Genomic DNA, 16,470 nt, shown 5'->3' on the forward strand with positions numbered 1-16,470 from the left:
ATTTTTTTAAGGATAACTGACAACAGTACAGAACATTTGTCTGGAGGGGAAGAAAGTATCAGTATGGGGTACTAATTAGGAAATTACTGGAATAATGTTGGTGGGAGAAGATAAAGGCAGTGAGGGTAGAGAGCTTGGGATAGATTCATAGTCTGTGCTATAAGACGATGATTGATTAGATGCAAGGAATAAAGAAGAATGAAGTCTTGAGGAAAATTAAAGATTAGGTAGAAGATGATACCTCTATAATCTAAAATGAGAAAGACAGGAAGAAGAGTAGAATTCTTTTTGGGGGAACTGGGTTAAGGGGAAGAGAGAATGAACTCAGCTTTAATAAGAGGAGGTACCATGTAGTGGTTAAGAGCTTGTGCTCTAGAGCCAGACACCCTAGTCTCTAATCTGGGCTTTGCCTCCCATTCACTTTGTGACCCTGGGAAAGTTATCTAACCTCTATGAGCCTCGGTTTGCTCATCTATAAAATGGGGATACTACTACTATCTCTCTCGTGTAATTGCTGTGAGGTTTAAAATGAGGTAACATATATAAATTATCTAGAATATCGGCAAATGACTTATAAGTATTATTTTTTATTTCTTATTTTTATGATGTCTATAAGACATCTAGTTAGGCATTTGGACATGTAGATTTAAACAGAGAGGGAGATGAGCTGGACTTATAAATCTGGGGAATCAATAGAACATAGATGGATGTTAAAGCTAGAGAAGCAATTAACATTCATGAAAATGAAATATATATGTGTGTACATATATGTATGTATATACATGTATATGCATATATGTATGTATATACAAAAATAATAATAGAAGAGGACCAAGAATAGAACATAGAGAACAAAATACCAAAGAAGTTAGAAGAGGAGAAACATACAAAGAAGACAGAGAAAGAACAGTCAGAGAGCAAGGAAAGAATGGTGCCTAGAAAGCCAAAGGCAGTAAAATTTTCAAGGAGGGAGGTGATCAATAGAGCCAAGTGATTAGAATTAGAAAGAGTCCATTGTATTTTGAAATTAGAGGAAAACTGTCAACTTTTTTGATAACTGTGAAAAAACTGAGTTGTGAAAGTTAATTTAGGAAACAGAGAAAACAAGTATAGGGGATTCTTTTAGGCACTTGGACTATAAAATGACAAAGGAAGATGAGAGGCTAGTTCGAAGGATAAGTAGGATCAAAAAAAGGTGTTGTACTATGGAGGAGACTTGAGAGTGCTAGTAAGCTGAAGGGAAGTCAATGAAGTGAGAGCATACGAAGATATATGATTTATTTTCTATTTCCTGAACTACTGAAGATAATGAAGATTCTATCCCAGTACAAAATTTCACTTTAAAGATGAGCTAGAAAAGCTCTGTGAGAATTTAATAACCTGTTTTGAAATCCAAAAAAAAAGAAAAAGAAGGTATATAGTTGTTATTTAAAAATATAATTAGTCCTGTATTTTAACAGAATTACTTCCTGAGACTGTAATAACATTTAGAGAAGTCTCAGGATACTACAGAAATAGAAAAGTAATTCTGTTAAAATACAGCACTAATTATATTTTTTAAACAACAGATTTAAACTTTTGTTCTTCATTCTGTATTCTGAATATATTTTTGAACTTCTACATGATTTTTTTCATTCACATGAAGTAGTCCAAATAAACAAACCCACTTCTCAATTCTTGTGAGAGTAATAGGCTCTGTACATAACAAATTACCAATTTTTGTAGCTCACTGAAATAGGAAATTTCAAATTGTGATTTGCATATGTTTGCATCTATAATCAGTAGTCAACAATTTCTTGAACACCTAGCAAGATGTCCATGATTCTTCCATATGTTACTTGATAGCAACTTGCTACTATATCATTCCATTCAGTCCAGCTTCCCGAAGGCTAGCAAAGGTCGTTCCCATCTCATTGTTCGGGGTGAACTACTCTATGGCAGAGGTGTCATTTTAAAGGTCAGACAATGCAGCATACAAATGTTGTCATCACAAAGACCTGGCTTCAAATCACAGCTGTACCCCTGGACAGCTGTGTGATTTTGAGTGAGTGGGTCATTTGAGTAACGAAAACTTTGACTATATCTAAAACACTTAATTCCTCCTAAACAAACTTTGCAAGCCAAGTACAAACTCCTTCATATGACTGAAAGTCAATGAAATTTAGTTAGGTAAGCCCAACCACAGGAACAAGAACAGAGATTTCAAGAAATCATCTAAAAAAGACAGTTTTCAAAACTTTCAGTAGAAAAATTATATTGAAATAAATTTTATAGTAAGAAATGTCTTATAAAAAAAACACTAGAAGGAAATACCCCAATTATTAAAAAATGTAATACACTGGACATAAAAGGCACACCATAAAAGTTTATCCAAAATGCTCATCATAGCTGGAGTAGAAGTAACGCTGAACAAATTTCCTTAAATATTTGGAGGGGGATTACAGTCTTGTAACACTACAATATTCTTGTTGGACAAGCCAATTCATCTATCTGCTGTAGTTTCAAACTCTGGCGAAAAAAGATACCAATATTTCATAATACAATAAAAAAGGGAAAAAGATACTTTGTTTTACATCAGATAAGAAATTTTAATATTTAAACACTCACTACTAAATAATTTGATAAAATTGAATGTGGAACCATCTTCTCTTTGTTGAATGACACTTTATTGTTATCAGTGCCCTCGAGTCGATTCTGAATCCTAGTAACAGTACAGCAGAGTGGAACACTACCTGGTTTTTTTGTACCATCCTCTCACCTTCCAGCGCTATATCAGACAATGCTCCACCGCTATCCATAAGGTTTTCATGGCCAGCTTTCAGCATCACAGCGACATGTAGCCGTCACAGTATGACAACTGACAGATGGTGGTGTGGTTCCCTGACTGGGAAATGAACCCGGGCCATGGCGGAGAGAGCACCAAATCTTAACCACTAGACCACCAGGCCTGGCTGACTGACACCACAGGAGTTTAAAACAGTATTTCAGAAAGAGTTTCCCATGGTACTATAAATGGTAAACACTGTCTAAAAGAAAGAGATGAGCGTCAGAGACCAACAAACCTGGTGTCAAATTCTGACTCTGCCACTTACAAGCTGTGTCACCTTAGACAAGTTATTGAATCCCACTTAACCTATTTGTCTCATAAGCAAAATGGAGATGATAATAGTACCTATATAGCTGGGTTGTTGAGAGAATCAAATCAGATAATGTATGTAAATTAAAATGCTCAGTCCAAGATCTCACACCTTAAATATGGTCAATAAATATGAGTTCTCATCACTCAAGAACAAACTTATCTTTCATAAAATGAGTCATATCCTGAAACCATGTAAGAAAAGATAACGAGTTTTGTCATTTTCTAAAGAAGACATGTAGGCCGGGTCTACACAGGGCTATTAGATAGACGTTGACCTAAGAATTGCAATTCAATCTTCCCTATTCTGGTGAGTCAGACTTCTGAATGTTGTGTAAATGGCACAAAGAGAAATGTGTTCAGTTTTCTTAAATTTCTACAAGCCCACAGACATCATTAACACTTGTTAGGATAATGGCATTGGCTGAACTGCTTGCCCTATTGCCCTGATTATTGCTAGGGCTTTAATTTCAATGGTTTATTACACTAATTACTAAATTTCCACCCAGATATTAATGATAATCATAATCACCATATTTACAACAATCCAAAGCACTTTTCCTAATTTAAACAAATTGTTATTCTCACAAACAAAACTTCTAGCTTTTATGAATGACCAAGCAACAGCAAGACTTTTATTTTGATATTCCAGTCTATTTAAATCCTAGCTAAAACAGAAGTGGTGTCAGACAAAATGAGTACTCTAAATATAACCCTAGAAGCAATCTAAGACAAAACTAACTCACCTGTAATTGCAAAGCTTCATGATTTTCTAATCCTTCCACAATTGGTGAAAATCGTTCTCTGTTATTTCTTTCTGCTGCTGTAGTTATAGCCCCTAAAAGTTTATCTAGACTATGGAGAAAAAAAAAGAAACAGAAATGAGAAATACATCTTACACACACATTATGAATATGGGTTATCTCGTTCAGTCTTCCTTGTGTTCTTTCTGGTGCTTGATGTTTTTATAGACCATTAAAATCTAAGAATTGTGTTTCTGTCCACATATTTCTAAAAGTCAAATATTGACAGCTTTAAATAATTTTAGGGCATCAAAATAAAAAGTCAATTAAAAAATCTGGAGGAAAATAATTTTTCTGAGTGGCAACTTTAACAAACTACTTGATACACATTGAAATTTAAAACTTCAGATTTTGATATTTCATGTGTTAACATAGATATTAGTATCACTTAAACATAATATGGCATTGACAATTATTTAAAGCTTATTCAAGTATAAGCAGACTGTAATTTTATAATAAAGTGCTGTAAAGACTAAATATTTCTAAAAGAAATTTAAAAAATCAACATTCTTTGAAAACGGAACAAGGAAAAAAACCTAAAAGTGAAAGCCTAGGTAACTAGAGAAACACCTATAATTACCTAGCACAAGAAACTTATTTACCTGAACAAAAATATTGAAACACTCTCTGTACTGTGTCTGAATTAAATTAACCTCTATGAAGTATATTACTCTTATCAAACTATACCTGACATTTTAACTAAATTATAACAAATATACCAGAGGAGGTTATAATATGAATTAAGTACTGAAAATCTAATTGACTAGGAAAATGTTTCTTCCTCATGTATAAACTGATTTTTCTATAAAACCTAAGGAAACCTTACTTTTGCATATGCTATCTCATTCTCAGTTTGTTCTCATGGAGATAAGACTTAATGCTATATGATAATATTTTTGTTTAGCGTTTGTCTTTTGGTTTCTAAGCACACTAGCCAGCATTAAGCAACATCTCATTTTATTCTAACAGGTATGAGAAAGTGAACACATTAGAATATTCTTAAATCTTTGCATGGCCCTGCTCAGATTCAGTTGAAATTAACACTGTCACACAAAGTGCTCCGAAGAAGCATTTCAATTCATGTCCTTAGCAGGTATTTCATTCTTTATCACAATGGTTTCTTACTAACTAGACTTATTAATGACATCAAATCTGAAATTTTGCTGCTAATTCAATATCATTTCCATCAGAAGAAATGATCTAATGCATGGTCAGCAACACCTGGCTAAAATTGGCACATAAATGCACTCAATAATTTAACAACAGCCTTTTTGTTCTTTCTTTTTGAACAGGTTACTTTATTTCATTCTATAAATAATAGCTTTATCTTTTCACTTAACCATAGACAGATAAAGTAATAAATATAAAATACTATAAAATAATAGTACAAAATAAAAGTATCTAGTTAACTCAGTTAGTTAAAGAAGTTAAATTTTGTGATGTGCACGTGTGTGGCGTGTGTGTGCAGGGTGGGGGGGTGTGTGTGTGCGTGTGTGTGTGTGCATTTAGCTAAAATTACTCTCTGATTTTTTCCCACTTTTCTAATGATTACTTTACCTTCAGCTAGACAAAATTCTATTCATTCATTTTGAATCAAACTTTGAAGAATTTCCCATTAGGATTCTATGTGTTTAAACCTATTTTTCAAAGAATCAAAAAAAAAAAGCTAAAATGCAAATAGATAAGATAAAAATGCCAAAATTTTTTTCTATAATTTAATATTTTCATGCAAGTTAACTAAAAAGACAGCACAAAAGTAGGACTTCTTAATTTCTCAAGTGTCATTTTCCATGCAGTTAATATAATAATAAAGCAATACTTACATGTTCTCTTCTCCAACAATGCAAATAGCAGAAAGTATTTTTACTATTTCAGTCATCATGTTGGGTTGTTTGGGGTCAACTGCTCTTGCCAATAGTAAAAGACTTCTCTCATCTCCTAGGATCCTTTGTAATCCAAACTAAAAAACAAAAACAAAAAAAGAATTTTCATTCAAAATGTCTTTGGAACGTACCTTTAATGTAAAAAAGCAACTTACAGTGATTTCCTAAAAACCCATACCTCCATAATGAGGTTCTACCTAATTATATGAATATTCTTCAAATGCAGTTATCTTTTTTTTTTTAATTTGAAATGACTGCATCTTGAATATTTTGTCCCTTGATCAGATGGAAATCAAAAATTCCATAAAGATTTGGGAGAAATATGGGAACAATCAGTATTTCTTCAACAAAGAACATGTAAAGCACATATTGATATGATTTTATAAAGTAATTCTACTTATGTCACTGGGTCTCCCTGGAGATGTCTAGAATTCATGGTTAAATTCTCCAATATGTCTGTGCGGAAAATTAAGTTGAACAAAAAGGGTAAAATGTTGAAAAGCTCTTTTGTATACTATCTGCCAGTTAATGAAGCAATAAACCTCTGTATGGATTTTCCCATTCCTTCTCTCTCGTATCCTCCCCCTTCCAGGCAGCTGTGCTGCATTACAAAAGCTATGATCCCAAAGAAATGGTGACGGGGTTTTAGTGTCACAATCAACTAGGCAGAGAAGACACCATTTTCATTTATTTTCTAGGCTTGAATACACGCACGCAAATGTGCATTATAAGAATGAATAGATAAAGAAATGTTAAAGAAAGCCCAAAACTTGAGTTTTCACTACATTAAGAAGGTAATATTTTCTTCGATCTTTGTCACACAAAGTGTTTCTCAGATTTCTTATGAAATATGTTTGCTTCTTTTTACAGTCTAATGGTGAAATCTGACATTTCATTGGAGCAAAATGGCCGTTTCAAGCTAACCTTTAGTTAAGTAGCAAACATATTAATATTTTCACGGTTTCTAATTTAACTTCTAAAAGAATTCAGGAGAAAAAAAAACATAGCTAAAGCTCTTAAATGTGATTTTACCAGAGGTCATAATAAATAAGGAATTATACAGAGATAAGACAAAAAAAAAAAAAAAGGAAATGAAAGAGACAAGATTAAAAAGAAGCAAACAAAACAGAAGGGAGATATGTGTATAAAGGTGGCTTTGTTGTTAGTGTCGCTGCAGTGCCGTTGAGTGGAGTCCACTCCTAGTGACCCTGTGTACAGCAGACAGAACCCTGCCTGGTCTTCTTGTGCCATCCTCTCTAGACAACGCCCCAGTTCCTATTCATAGGGTTTTCAGGGCCAATTTTTTTAGAAGTGGGTGCCCAAGTCCTTCTTCCTAGTCTGTCTTAGTCTGGAAGCTCCGATGAAGCTCCACTGAGACCTGTCCACCCTGGGTGATCCTGCTGGTATTTGAAATACTGTTGGCATAGCTTTCAGCATCACAGCAACACGCAGCTGCCACAGTATGACAACCGACAGATGAGCGGTATGGTTCCCTGATTGGGAAACGAACCAAGGCCAAGGAAGTGAGAGCACCGAATCTTAACCACTAGACAACCAGGGCTGACATAAAGGTGGTTAATAGCTAATAAATAGCAAGGAAAATAAATGAAAAATGCATGTGCAAAACAGAGATAGATGATTACCATGCAACTACCAAACAAAATAACAGCTTTAAAAATCAGTTAGACTGAGAGTGAAATCATTTAAATCTTCCAATTTCCATTTATTGTTTAAAAGTAGTTTCTAATATGTTGGGACATACCAAAAATAAAAGTGAAGATATGAGAAATGATGGGAAATCATCAATCTAAGCATCACAGCAATATTATAGCAATGGAAGTTAAAGGGTAATGGGTTGCTTTTTATGATGTTATTATTACAAGCATTGTACAAGGGAAAAGAGTTTTTGAAGTAAGTAATCTAAACTCCTTGGGGCAGACAAATTTGATGTTTAAGTCATTTCAGATGAAATGACATTCCATTCTTTGATTATGACAATTTATTCCAACATGAAATGGATAAATCGCTGTATATTTTTTATTTTGAATATGTACTTTATGTCTATTGTGTCACATGCCTATAATTTAAAAGATCAACCATTTATTCATGTTCTGAGCACCTGTGTACAAGACATTTAACATGCCCTGACTAAAGCTTAGCCTTAGTTTAGAATAATCTAAGTCAAACCATCATGTTCTTCAAAACTGCCAAACTCTTAAGTAATAAGTAATTTTGTATTGACATATTAACTTATGTCTTGTGGGAAAAGGCTCTTTAGGAAATCTCACTACTAATGACTTTCTCCAGTGACTCTCCTGATTATAGTTACTTAGTATCCTGGAAAGCTGTGAGAGTTGACAGGGTGAGTCAACAAGAATTTAAAACAAAGGGTCCTACAGTTCATTTTACAGATCAGGGGACTGACAGCCAGAGAGGCCAAGTGATTTTCCAAAGGCCACTCAACTTAGTGGCAAAGCATGAACTATATCTCCTGATTTCTAGTACTGTGTTGTCTTTCCATTATTTCTTTGTTCCCCTCAATTGAAGAAAGAGATCCATCTTGAGCTGTGGAGAAGCAATGTTCATTAAGTGCTTTCTTGTTAGGCATCAGATTCTGCAAAACTTTGTTGCCAAAGACTAAGAGGACAGAAGTTGAGAAATTCTGTACTAGTACTGATGGAAATCTCTCTGGAAGAAATTTCCAGGAACAGCACACTTAGCGTATTCTATATGCGAGTCTCGTTTCAACTAGCAAGCATTCATTCCACATGCCAAAAAATTCTTTGCTGATACACGTGTGTATAATATATACATACTTACATATAATCCCACATGCTTAAGAAAGACTGTTTGAAGATTACTTAGACAATCTCATTGCGTTGGTTATTAATAGCTATATTTCACATTTGGCAAGTTTTTGGTTATTGTTATAATTATTTATTTTTATTAAATATTTTGAGATTATTAAAACATCATCTAAAGGGAATTATGTAATTAGTGAATTAGTCAGTGGTATTTTACCTATAGGAATATAGAGAAAATCACTTCTAAGACAGTAACAAAACAGTTTATAGAAAAAAATGACTGTAACTTCATAACCTGAGCAAAGACTATTTTTAGAAGAAAAACCCTTGTCTAGAATTCAGAGTCCCTCATAATGCAACTGGTATCATACATATACAAAAAAACCACACTACCTTCCAGAAATGTCTTTTATGTATGTTAACTCACTGACATTAACTGAACCTAAAAGAAAATCTTTACTTTATAATGTTCTCAGCAAACAAGTCAAACCATAGCTTTGAATTTTCCTTTTCAATGGAATAAAAACTCTCTGTAAGGAAATGGTATTCAACACATGACATTTAAATTTTCCTACTACCACAAAAGAAAAAAAAGTATGATCTGATTTGGGAACAAGACTTATATGTTTGCATGACTGCAAAAGCTACCAATAAATACTTTGTGAAGCAAAGTATATTTTAAATAATATTTAAATGAAACTTAGGACGATTTGCATCATAAAGACCCTTTTGTAAACTGAATAAGCACTCACTATTTTGTCCGTTTCATACTTTCATACTGTCGGACAAGTTTTTACCTTTTGCGACAGAGGCAGAAATAAATACTACTTACCTTATTATTCATAAATGCTTTGAGGCACTGAATAAGTTTATACTGATTCTTCTTGTCAATATTCTCTTGCCTGAATGAAAGAAAATAAAACATTATATTGCGCTTAAAAATTTCCCCTTTGGCGATTTTTTTTCATATTTATTCTTACTGTTTCTTATCCAGAAGCTTTTCCAGCACATCCAATAAGAGTCCAAGACCTTCGTGGCCAAAGTTGTTAACCCAGCTAGGAAATAAACAAAAGAATATGTATAAATAAATTTGTATATTTAAAACATTAAATGTCCAAAATGAAATTTTGATTTTCAAATCCAATAATTCCATCTTTATATCGCTTGCCATTCTTTTTTCTACTCTCATTGCTTCAAGTATTGACTCTATGAGGATGACTCAGAGATCTTTGCCTCAATCCCAGACTTTTCTTCACATTCTAGATCACCCACTCCACAGCACTGCTTTGGTTGTTTCACCTGCATCATCTACTTAAGCCTGAATTTATAAGCCAAATTTATCTTCCCCTGTGTCTCTGCTCCCCTAAATCAACTCCTCTTCCACTCTTAGATATTCTCTTAATAACGCCACCATCCTTTGAGCCCTTCAGACTTGAAATACTGGCATAATTTTTTGTTCCCAATCTCTTTCACCTTTGCATTTATTCCGTTCATTCATTCAACAAGTATTTATTGGGTGCCTAGTAAGTACCAGGCATGTTCTAGGTGACAGAGATACAACAGGCAACAAAACTAAGCCCTTACCCTCGTGTAGCTTATTATCTAGAAAGAGGGAGACAGATGATAAACAGATAAATAACTATATAACAAAATGTCAGTGCTTTGGTACTATGAAGAAAAATAAACCTTGGTAAAGGGAATAAGGAGAGCCAGAGTGTTACTTTTCAATTTGTAGTCAGGGAAAGATTCTTTGATAAGGTGGTATTTGAGTAGAGCCGTGAAGGAAGTGAGAACTTTCCCATAGAGAGAATAAGATCAAATCGGGTACTGAGGTGGTAGCTAGCGCTTGGAATATTCCAGGAACTGTGATGAGACCTGTGCGGCTGCAGCGGAATAAGCAGGCTTGGGAGAGCAGCAGGAGATGAAGTCCCGTGTGTGGTAGAAGGCTGGAAGACTGATCACCTAGAGCTTGGTTTGACTTTCTGTCACCCAGTCATGATTATTCTGCTTCTAGAATGATTCCCACACATGCCCCTCCTTTTCGTTGTCTCTCCTACCATTCTCCTTTAGCCCTAGTTACCTTTCCTTTAACATGGCAGGAGCCTCCCAACGAGGGTCTCTGCAGCTTCAATCTTTCCTTTTATTCATTTTACAAAATGCCGGATTAGACTGCACATAATCACAGACTTCTGTCCAAAAATTTCCTCTGGACTACCTAACACATTTCAAATTCTGATTCAGATTTAGCTTCACACGTTCCAATAAAATCAAACAAATTCTCTTTCCTGGAGTCCTCCCTACATTTCCTGAATTTACCTTATTTATTCTTTCTTTCTAGAAGGTAACCCAACTCGATCTCTTCAAACCTTTTAAGGCTCACATTGACTGTCAATTCCTCCATTAATGTTATTTTTCCCCATAAGTCCTCCATACAAATATGAGTTATTTTTCCTTTGAACACCCATGTATTTTTATCTCTTACTACTTGACATTATGATTCTTGCCACATGTGTCTTACCCACCTTTCTGGATTATAAATTCTCTGAAGATGGTTATATTATCTCATTCATCTTTCTGTCTCCCATAATGCTTAGCATAGTGGTTTACATATAGTCAACACCAAATAATTATTTGCTAATTCAAATTTAATTAAATTTACTGACTTGTATGGTTAACAGAATCAGCAGTCTCATATTGCCCAAGAACTTCACAAACATAAATTATTATATATAGCAGGCTCCTGTGAAGCAATAATTGAAATCTATACGCTAGATAAACCACGAACTATATTTCTATTCCACAGTCTTTAAACTACCTTTCATATCTACCTAAGGTAAAGCTTATCAACAAAGTAGAGAACTAAATTTCTAAGAGAATATCAGTAAGAATGATCACTGAAGAAAATATATTTTAAAAAAAGCTCAAATATTCAGAACCAATCATATCCACAATATATATGGAAGCTCGTTTTAAACAAATTCTGCTTTAATTTCCATAGAGGAAATGAGAAAAAATCAATATGGCATTGTAATGATAATTGGCAGCAAGCTACTATTCAATCGAGGCATGTAATCAACCAGCACAATGAGCTATTTTCTCTCAAGACTCTCTATAATCAGTGGGGTGGTGGTGGAAGGATAAAAGGACATCAGCTTTAAGCATAATATACTGTATTTAATCTATCACAGAGAGAAATCAGCAGATATCATTACAGCACAATATACCCTACAGTAACCTTAAAATAATAGGAATTCTGAACAAATTCATACATATAGCCCTTGGTATCTGCTTTGGCATTTGGGTAGATAAAACAATCTACGATTTCCTTAAATTTAACATCTACAAATTATTTTTAAGATTCTAAATTTTACTTGTATTCTTTTTATACCTAGTGCTATTAAAATTATTAGGGTTCTTTCTTTCTTGGTCTAGGGAACTGTTTGATACAAGAGCATGATTTATATTTGTTCACTTGAAAAATCAGTCACCTACACATCCCAAGACTGCTTCAAATTGTTATGGTACTTTGGTTTCATTCAGTGAAAGTTACTACTGGTCTGAAAAAAGAAATAGGATACAATCATGAAACTTAAGTCTGACGAGACAGGGCCTATTTATTGCAAACCAGGCAGTGAAAAGTCTTAACTGAGAATATTTTAGGCCAATGGGCAGAGGAGACCTAGTAAGAGTCCTCGGAACTTTCAAAGCAAAGAGAATGGGAGTCCAAAAGGAACCTGTTGCTAGGGGGATAAAATAATTATGATGTAGCATGATGACACTCAAGATGTTAAAAAGAAGGGGTACAGCTAGACATACCTTTTTTCCTTTTTCTCATGCCAGAACCATTTCTCTGTCTTTCAGGCATCAAACACTCTGTGGTCTCTAGTCAAACGCTTACGGTTTTCTCTCTAAATATATTTTGATTTTAGCCAACACAAAAGTGGCCATGAAATGATGAAGCAGTTTAAAAACAAAATGTTCGCTACTGTACTTAGGTAGGAATTTTGATGCTGCAACACCAGAAGCAAGCATAAATCAGTGGTTCTCAAGCTGTGTGCCCCAAACCCACAGCATCAACATCATCCGGGAACTTGTTTGAAATGCAAATTCTTGGGCCCCACACTAGACCTACAGAATCAGTAACTCTGGGGGTAAGACTCAGTAATTTGTGCTTTAACTACTCCTCCAGGTGATTCTGACGCTCACTCCAGTTTGAGAACCACTGGTACAGAACAATGGTTTGCTGCCAAGTGGAGGAAGCCTTTCTCAAGCAGGACTCAGGCTCAAAACTCAAGATTGCTTTATATACCCTCCCAACCATAGTGTGCACTCCCACTGTCACAGGACACAGATGGCGAATCCAGTCAAAGCAAGCATACTTGGTATATTTTACTGAATAAGCAAATTCCAGCTCTGAGTTATTTGGTAATAATTGGAATATCTAGAAGGATAAAAATATAGTTGATGACTCAATTTAAAATCTGACTCAGAGATTGCAGATAAAGACATAAATTTTCTGTAGTATCTCAACCCTGAAATAAGAAATTGCAATTTATCATGGACCCTAAATTTCTAAGAGACATAGAAGAAGCAGAGGATAATGAAGAACCAAACAGAAGAAAAAATGGGAGAGGAGAATGATCTCTTCTAATTTCCATAACCACTCTGAAACACAAGCTTTTTTTCTTTCTCTTTTACTGAGATATGGTCTACATACAGTAAAATTCATTATTTTGACAAATGTATAGCCATGCAACCTCCAACGCAAGTAAGATATAGAACATTTCCATCACTCCAAAATATTCCCTCATTTTCCTTTGTAGTCAATTCCCTTTCCCTACTCCCAGCCCCCTGGCAACCACTTATCTGATCCGTGTCCCTATAGTTTTGCTGTTTCCAGAATGTCATTAGAAATGGAATCATACACTAAGCAGGTTTTTGTGTCTGGCTTCTTTCACTTTGCATAAAAATTATGATATTCAACCATTTTGTTGCATGTATCAGTAGTCCACTCCTTTTTATTGTATGGATATACCACAATTTATTTATCCATTCATCATTGATGAACATCTGGGTTGTTTCCAGGTTTTGATGATTATGAATAAAGCTGCTATAAACATTCACATCTAATGTGTAAGCATGTGTTTTCATTTCTCTTGAAAAATAACTATGGGTGAAATTGCTGGGTCTTATGGTAAGTGTATGTTTAACGTTTTAAAAAAAACTGCTTTCCAAAGTGGCTACACCATTTGGCATTCCTTCAGCAAAGTGTAACAGTTCTAATTGCTCCAAATCCTTCCCAGCACTTCATATTGTCATATTGTCAATCTTTTTAACTTTAGCCATTCTCAAAACTATTTTCAGATTAAAAAAACCGAGAAGCAAAGTAGTGAATTAACTTGCCAAACACCACTCAACAACTAAATATCAGATCTAGGCTTCACACCCACACCCAGGTCTGACTCCAATACCCATGTTTATTTCAAGCATACCATTAGAAATTACTAACAGGACCAGTACACAATTTTCTATAACAACATCAGGCTAATGGTTCCAGTAATAACTCATTGAGGAAGAATTAGTGGTTATTCCATAACTGCATTGAGCTTATATCTATATATCTACATCTATATACACAAATACAGTCATGTGCTGCATAACGACGTCTCGGTCAACAACGGACCACATATACGACAGTGGTCCCGTAAGATCAGTACCACATAGCCTAGATGTATAGTAGATTATACCATCTAGATTTGTGTCAGTACACTCTACGATGTTTGCACAACTACAAAATCTCCTAACGAACAGATTTCTCAGAACATGTCCCCATCATTAAGTGACGCATGACTGTATATGCTTTGCATTATTTAACAGCTTACTTCATTTGTTTAGGTGTGATAAGCACTTTTCAATCCATGTTTTTATTGTCTTTTAAAGTCCTCAGCTTCATAAGAAATCTACCAAATACTGTTAAGGAAAGATATCTGAAGATTCCAACTAAAACTTCCAATCAAGATTTAGGTAAGGCAGCTTATTGGAAAGAATAGAACTAGAATGTAGCTTATACATTTTTTTTAATGGGCTATATAGTCCACAATATCGTTTTTAGGTATTAAAACATATTGGCGGTTTTATGTTGTCAAGTTACCTAAGTTAAAGAGTTGTCTTGACATACTACGCATCCATGGTGATGTTTGTAGGCATCACCTGTCAGGGGACCAGGTGAAACAAATGAACCGCACCCAAACAAAAACAGAAAGATCAGTTAGGATGATTAACATATGAGTGAGCAAGAGGCCAGAATTAGATCTGAAGATTGAAAAAGAAGCTAGGAAGATTATCTAGCAAACAAGAAGACTGACCCACAATGAGACAATATTTTCTGACCTTGGGTATATAAGGCTTGGCTATATCTATCAGGCAGTCCAACATATGGTACACTGCTCAAGAAGTTAAAAATTAAAGACCTTTTCCCAAGTCTACTCAAAGGTCAGCAAATATCCCACCATCCATCAATGGAATATGCTGTGAACCCACATACTACCATGGGTTTAAGGGCATAAGCTTTAGAAGAAGACAAATCGAGGGTCCGATTCCATCTCCACCATATTCTAGCTGTGTTATTTTTGATCAGTTACTTAAACTCACAAAGCTTGTTTTCTCATTTTCAAAATAGGGATGAGATTAGTACCTATATCCCATAAGGTCTTTGTTGACTACTAAATGAAAGGAGACATGTGAATCAACACAGTGAAGCTCCTATTAAGATGTTTTTGCAAATGTTACAAACCAAAAACTTGAATGCTCTTTGAATCTTCTAGTCCAATATACAGTATGAATTTTAAGCATAAAGACTCCTTTTCAAAAGTATTCACATTTAATAACATTTCATCATTCATTTATTGAAAAGTATTTTAATTAATATGAAATATGCAGAAGAATCTAAACAGACACTAGACTTCTTCTATTGATTTATTTTTTAAAAAGACTTCATAATTTAAATATTTGGTACTCATATTACCTTGTGCGTTTTAACTTGTCACTATTCAACTTTGTGTGTATTTATTTCTCAGTAGAGTGCTGGCCAATTCACATTGGAATAGACATAAAAATTACAATGGTGGGGGGAAAAGGGGATATAGGGAGAGAGAGAGAGTCTATAGTTCATGCATAATCCTGACAGAAAGAATTATATCAAAAAATAATAAGGTTTTAAAACAGAAATCTATCCCAAGCCTTCAGAACATCTGAGGTCATTATTTTTAAAGGGCCCACTTATACTGATCAGTATGATCAAAGGAAAGAAAATCTTATATTTAATGAAAGTATCAGAGGATTCATTGAACCCTAAATCCATGAGAAAGCAAGGTTTTTCTCCCTCTAGCTCTCCAGGGCAAAACAAAGTGAGAAAAACTATAAGTGTACTTATTGTACAAGGGAATGAGATTATGCTTCCTCACCCATACATGTAAAGGAAAACCCTTCACGATTTCCCAAAACTTCAACCTTTTATCCATAAAATGGAGATTCAGACTCTGAATTATTCAGTTACATTTCACATAAATATAACTTAAAATCAAAGATTTAGTGGATGGATGATTCAGTACACTATACACAATACAGACATAACAGGAAATAGTGACTGCATGTACACTATGATTAGTTTGTCTGGATTCACCTCTATCTTTCAAAAGGGTTAAAGCTAAAATTAGAAAGTTCTATCCTGAATCCCGTAGACTGTAAAGGCAATTGGTCTCATGTGCAGGACTCCAATATTAGTCATGTCATCCCTTTATCACTGTTTGTGCAGTGCTAAAGGCTAGCATAGAGGGTTATGTGTT

General features: G+C 34.5%; 1 protein-coding gene across 4 annotated transcripts in view; it reads right to left on the bottom strand.

Annotated features, from left to right (window-relative positions):
- The window catches only part of DIAPH2 (diaphanous related formin 2), an 825,716-nt gene that overhangs the window by 601,306 nt on the left and 207,940 nt on the right, over window positions 1–16,470 (bottom strand). For all 4 annotated transcript variants that reach the window (XM_087427460.1, XM_014795691.2, XM_087427457.1 and 1 more), the window contains 4 exons: window positions 9,607–9,681; window positions 9,459–9,528; window positions 5,763–5,899; window positions 3,883–3,991 (listed from right to left, as the gene is read on the bottom strand). In XM_087427460.1, coding sequence (XP_087283586.1) covers window positions 3,883–3,991; window positions 5,763–5,899; window positions 9,459–9,528; window positions 9,607–9,681 — 391 coding nt within the window. The remainder of the gene's footprint in view (window positions 1–3,882; window positions 3,992–5,762; window positions 5,900–9,458; window positions 9,529–9,606; window positions 9,682–16,470) is intronic.

This window comes from Ceratotherium simum, chromosome X, assembly GCF_057802395.1.
Source record: "Ceratotherium simum simum isolate JZ-2026a chromosome X, ASM5780239v1, whole genome shotgun sequence".
Lineage (NCBI taxonomy): Eukaryota > Metazoa > Chordata > Mammalia > Perissodactyla > Rhinocerotidae > Ceratotherium > Ceratotherium simum.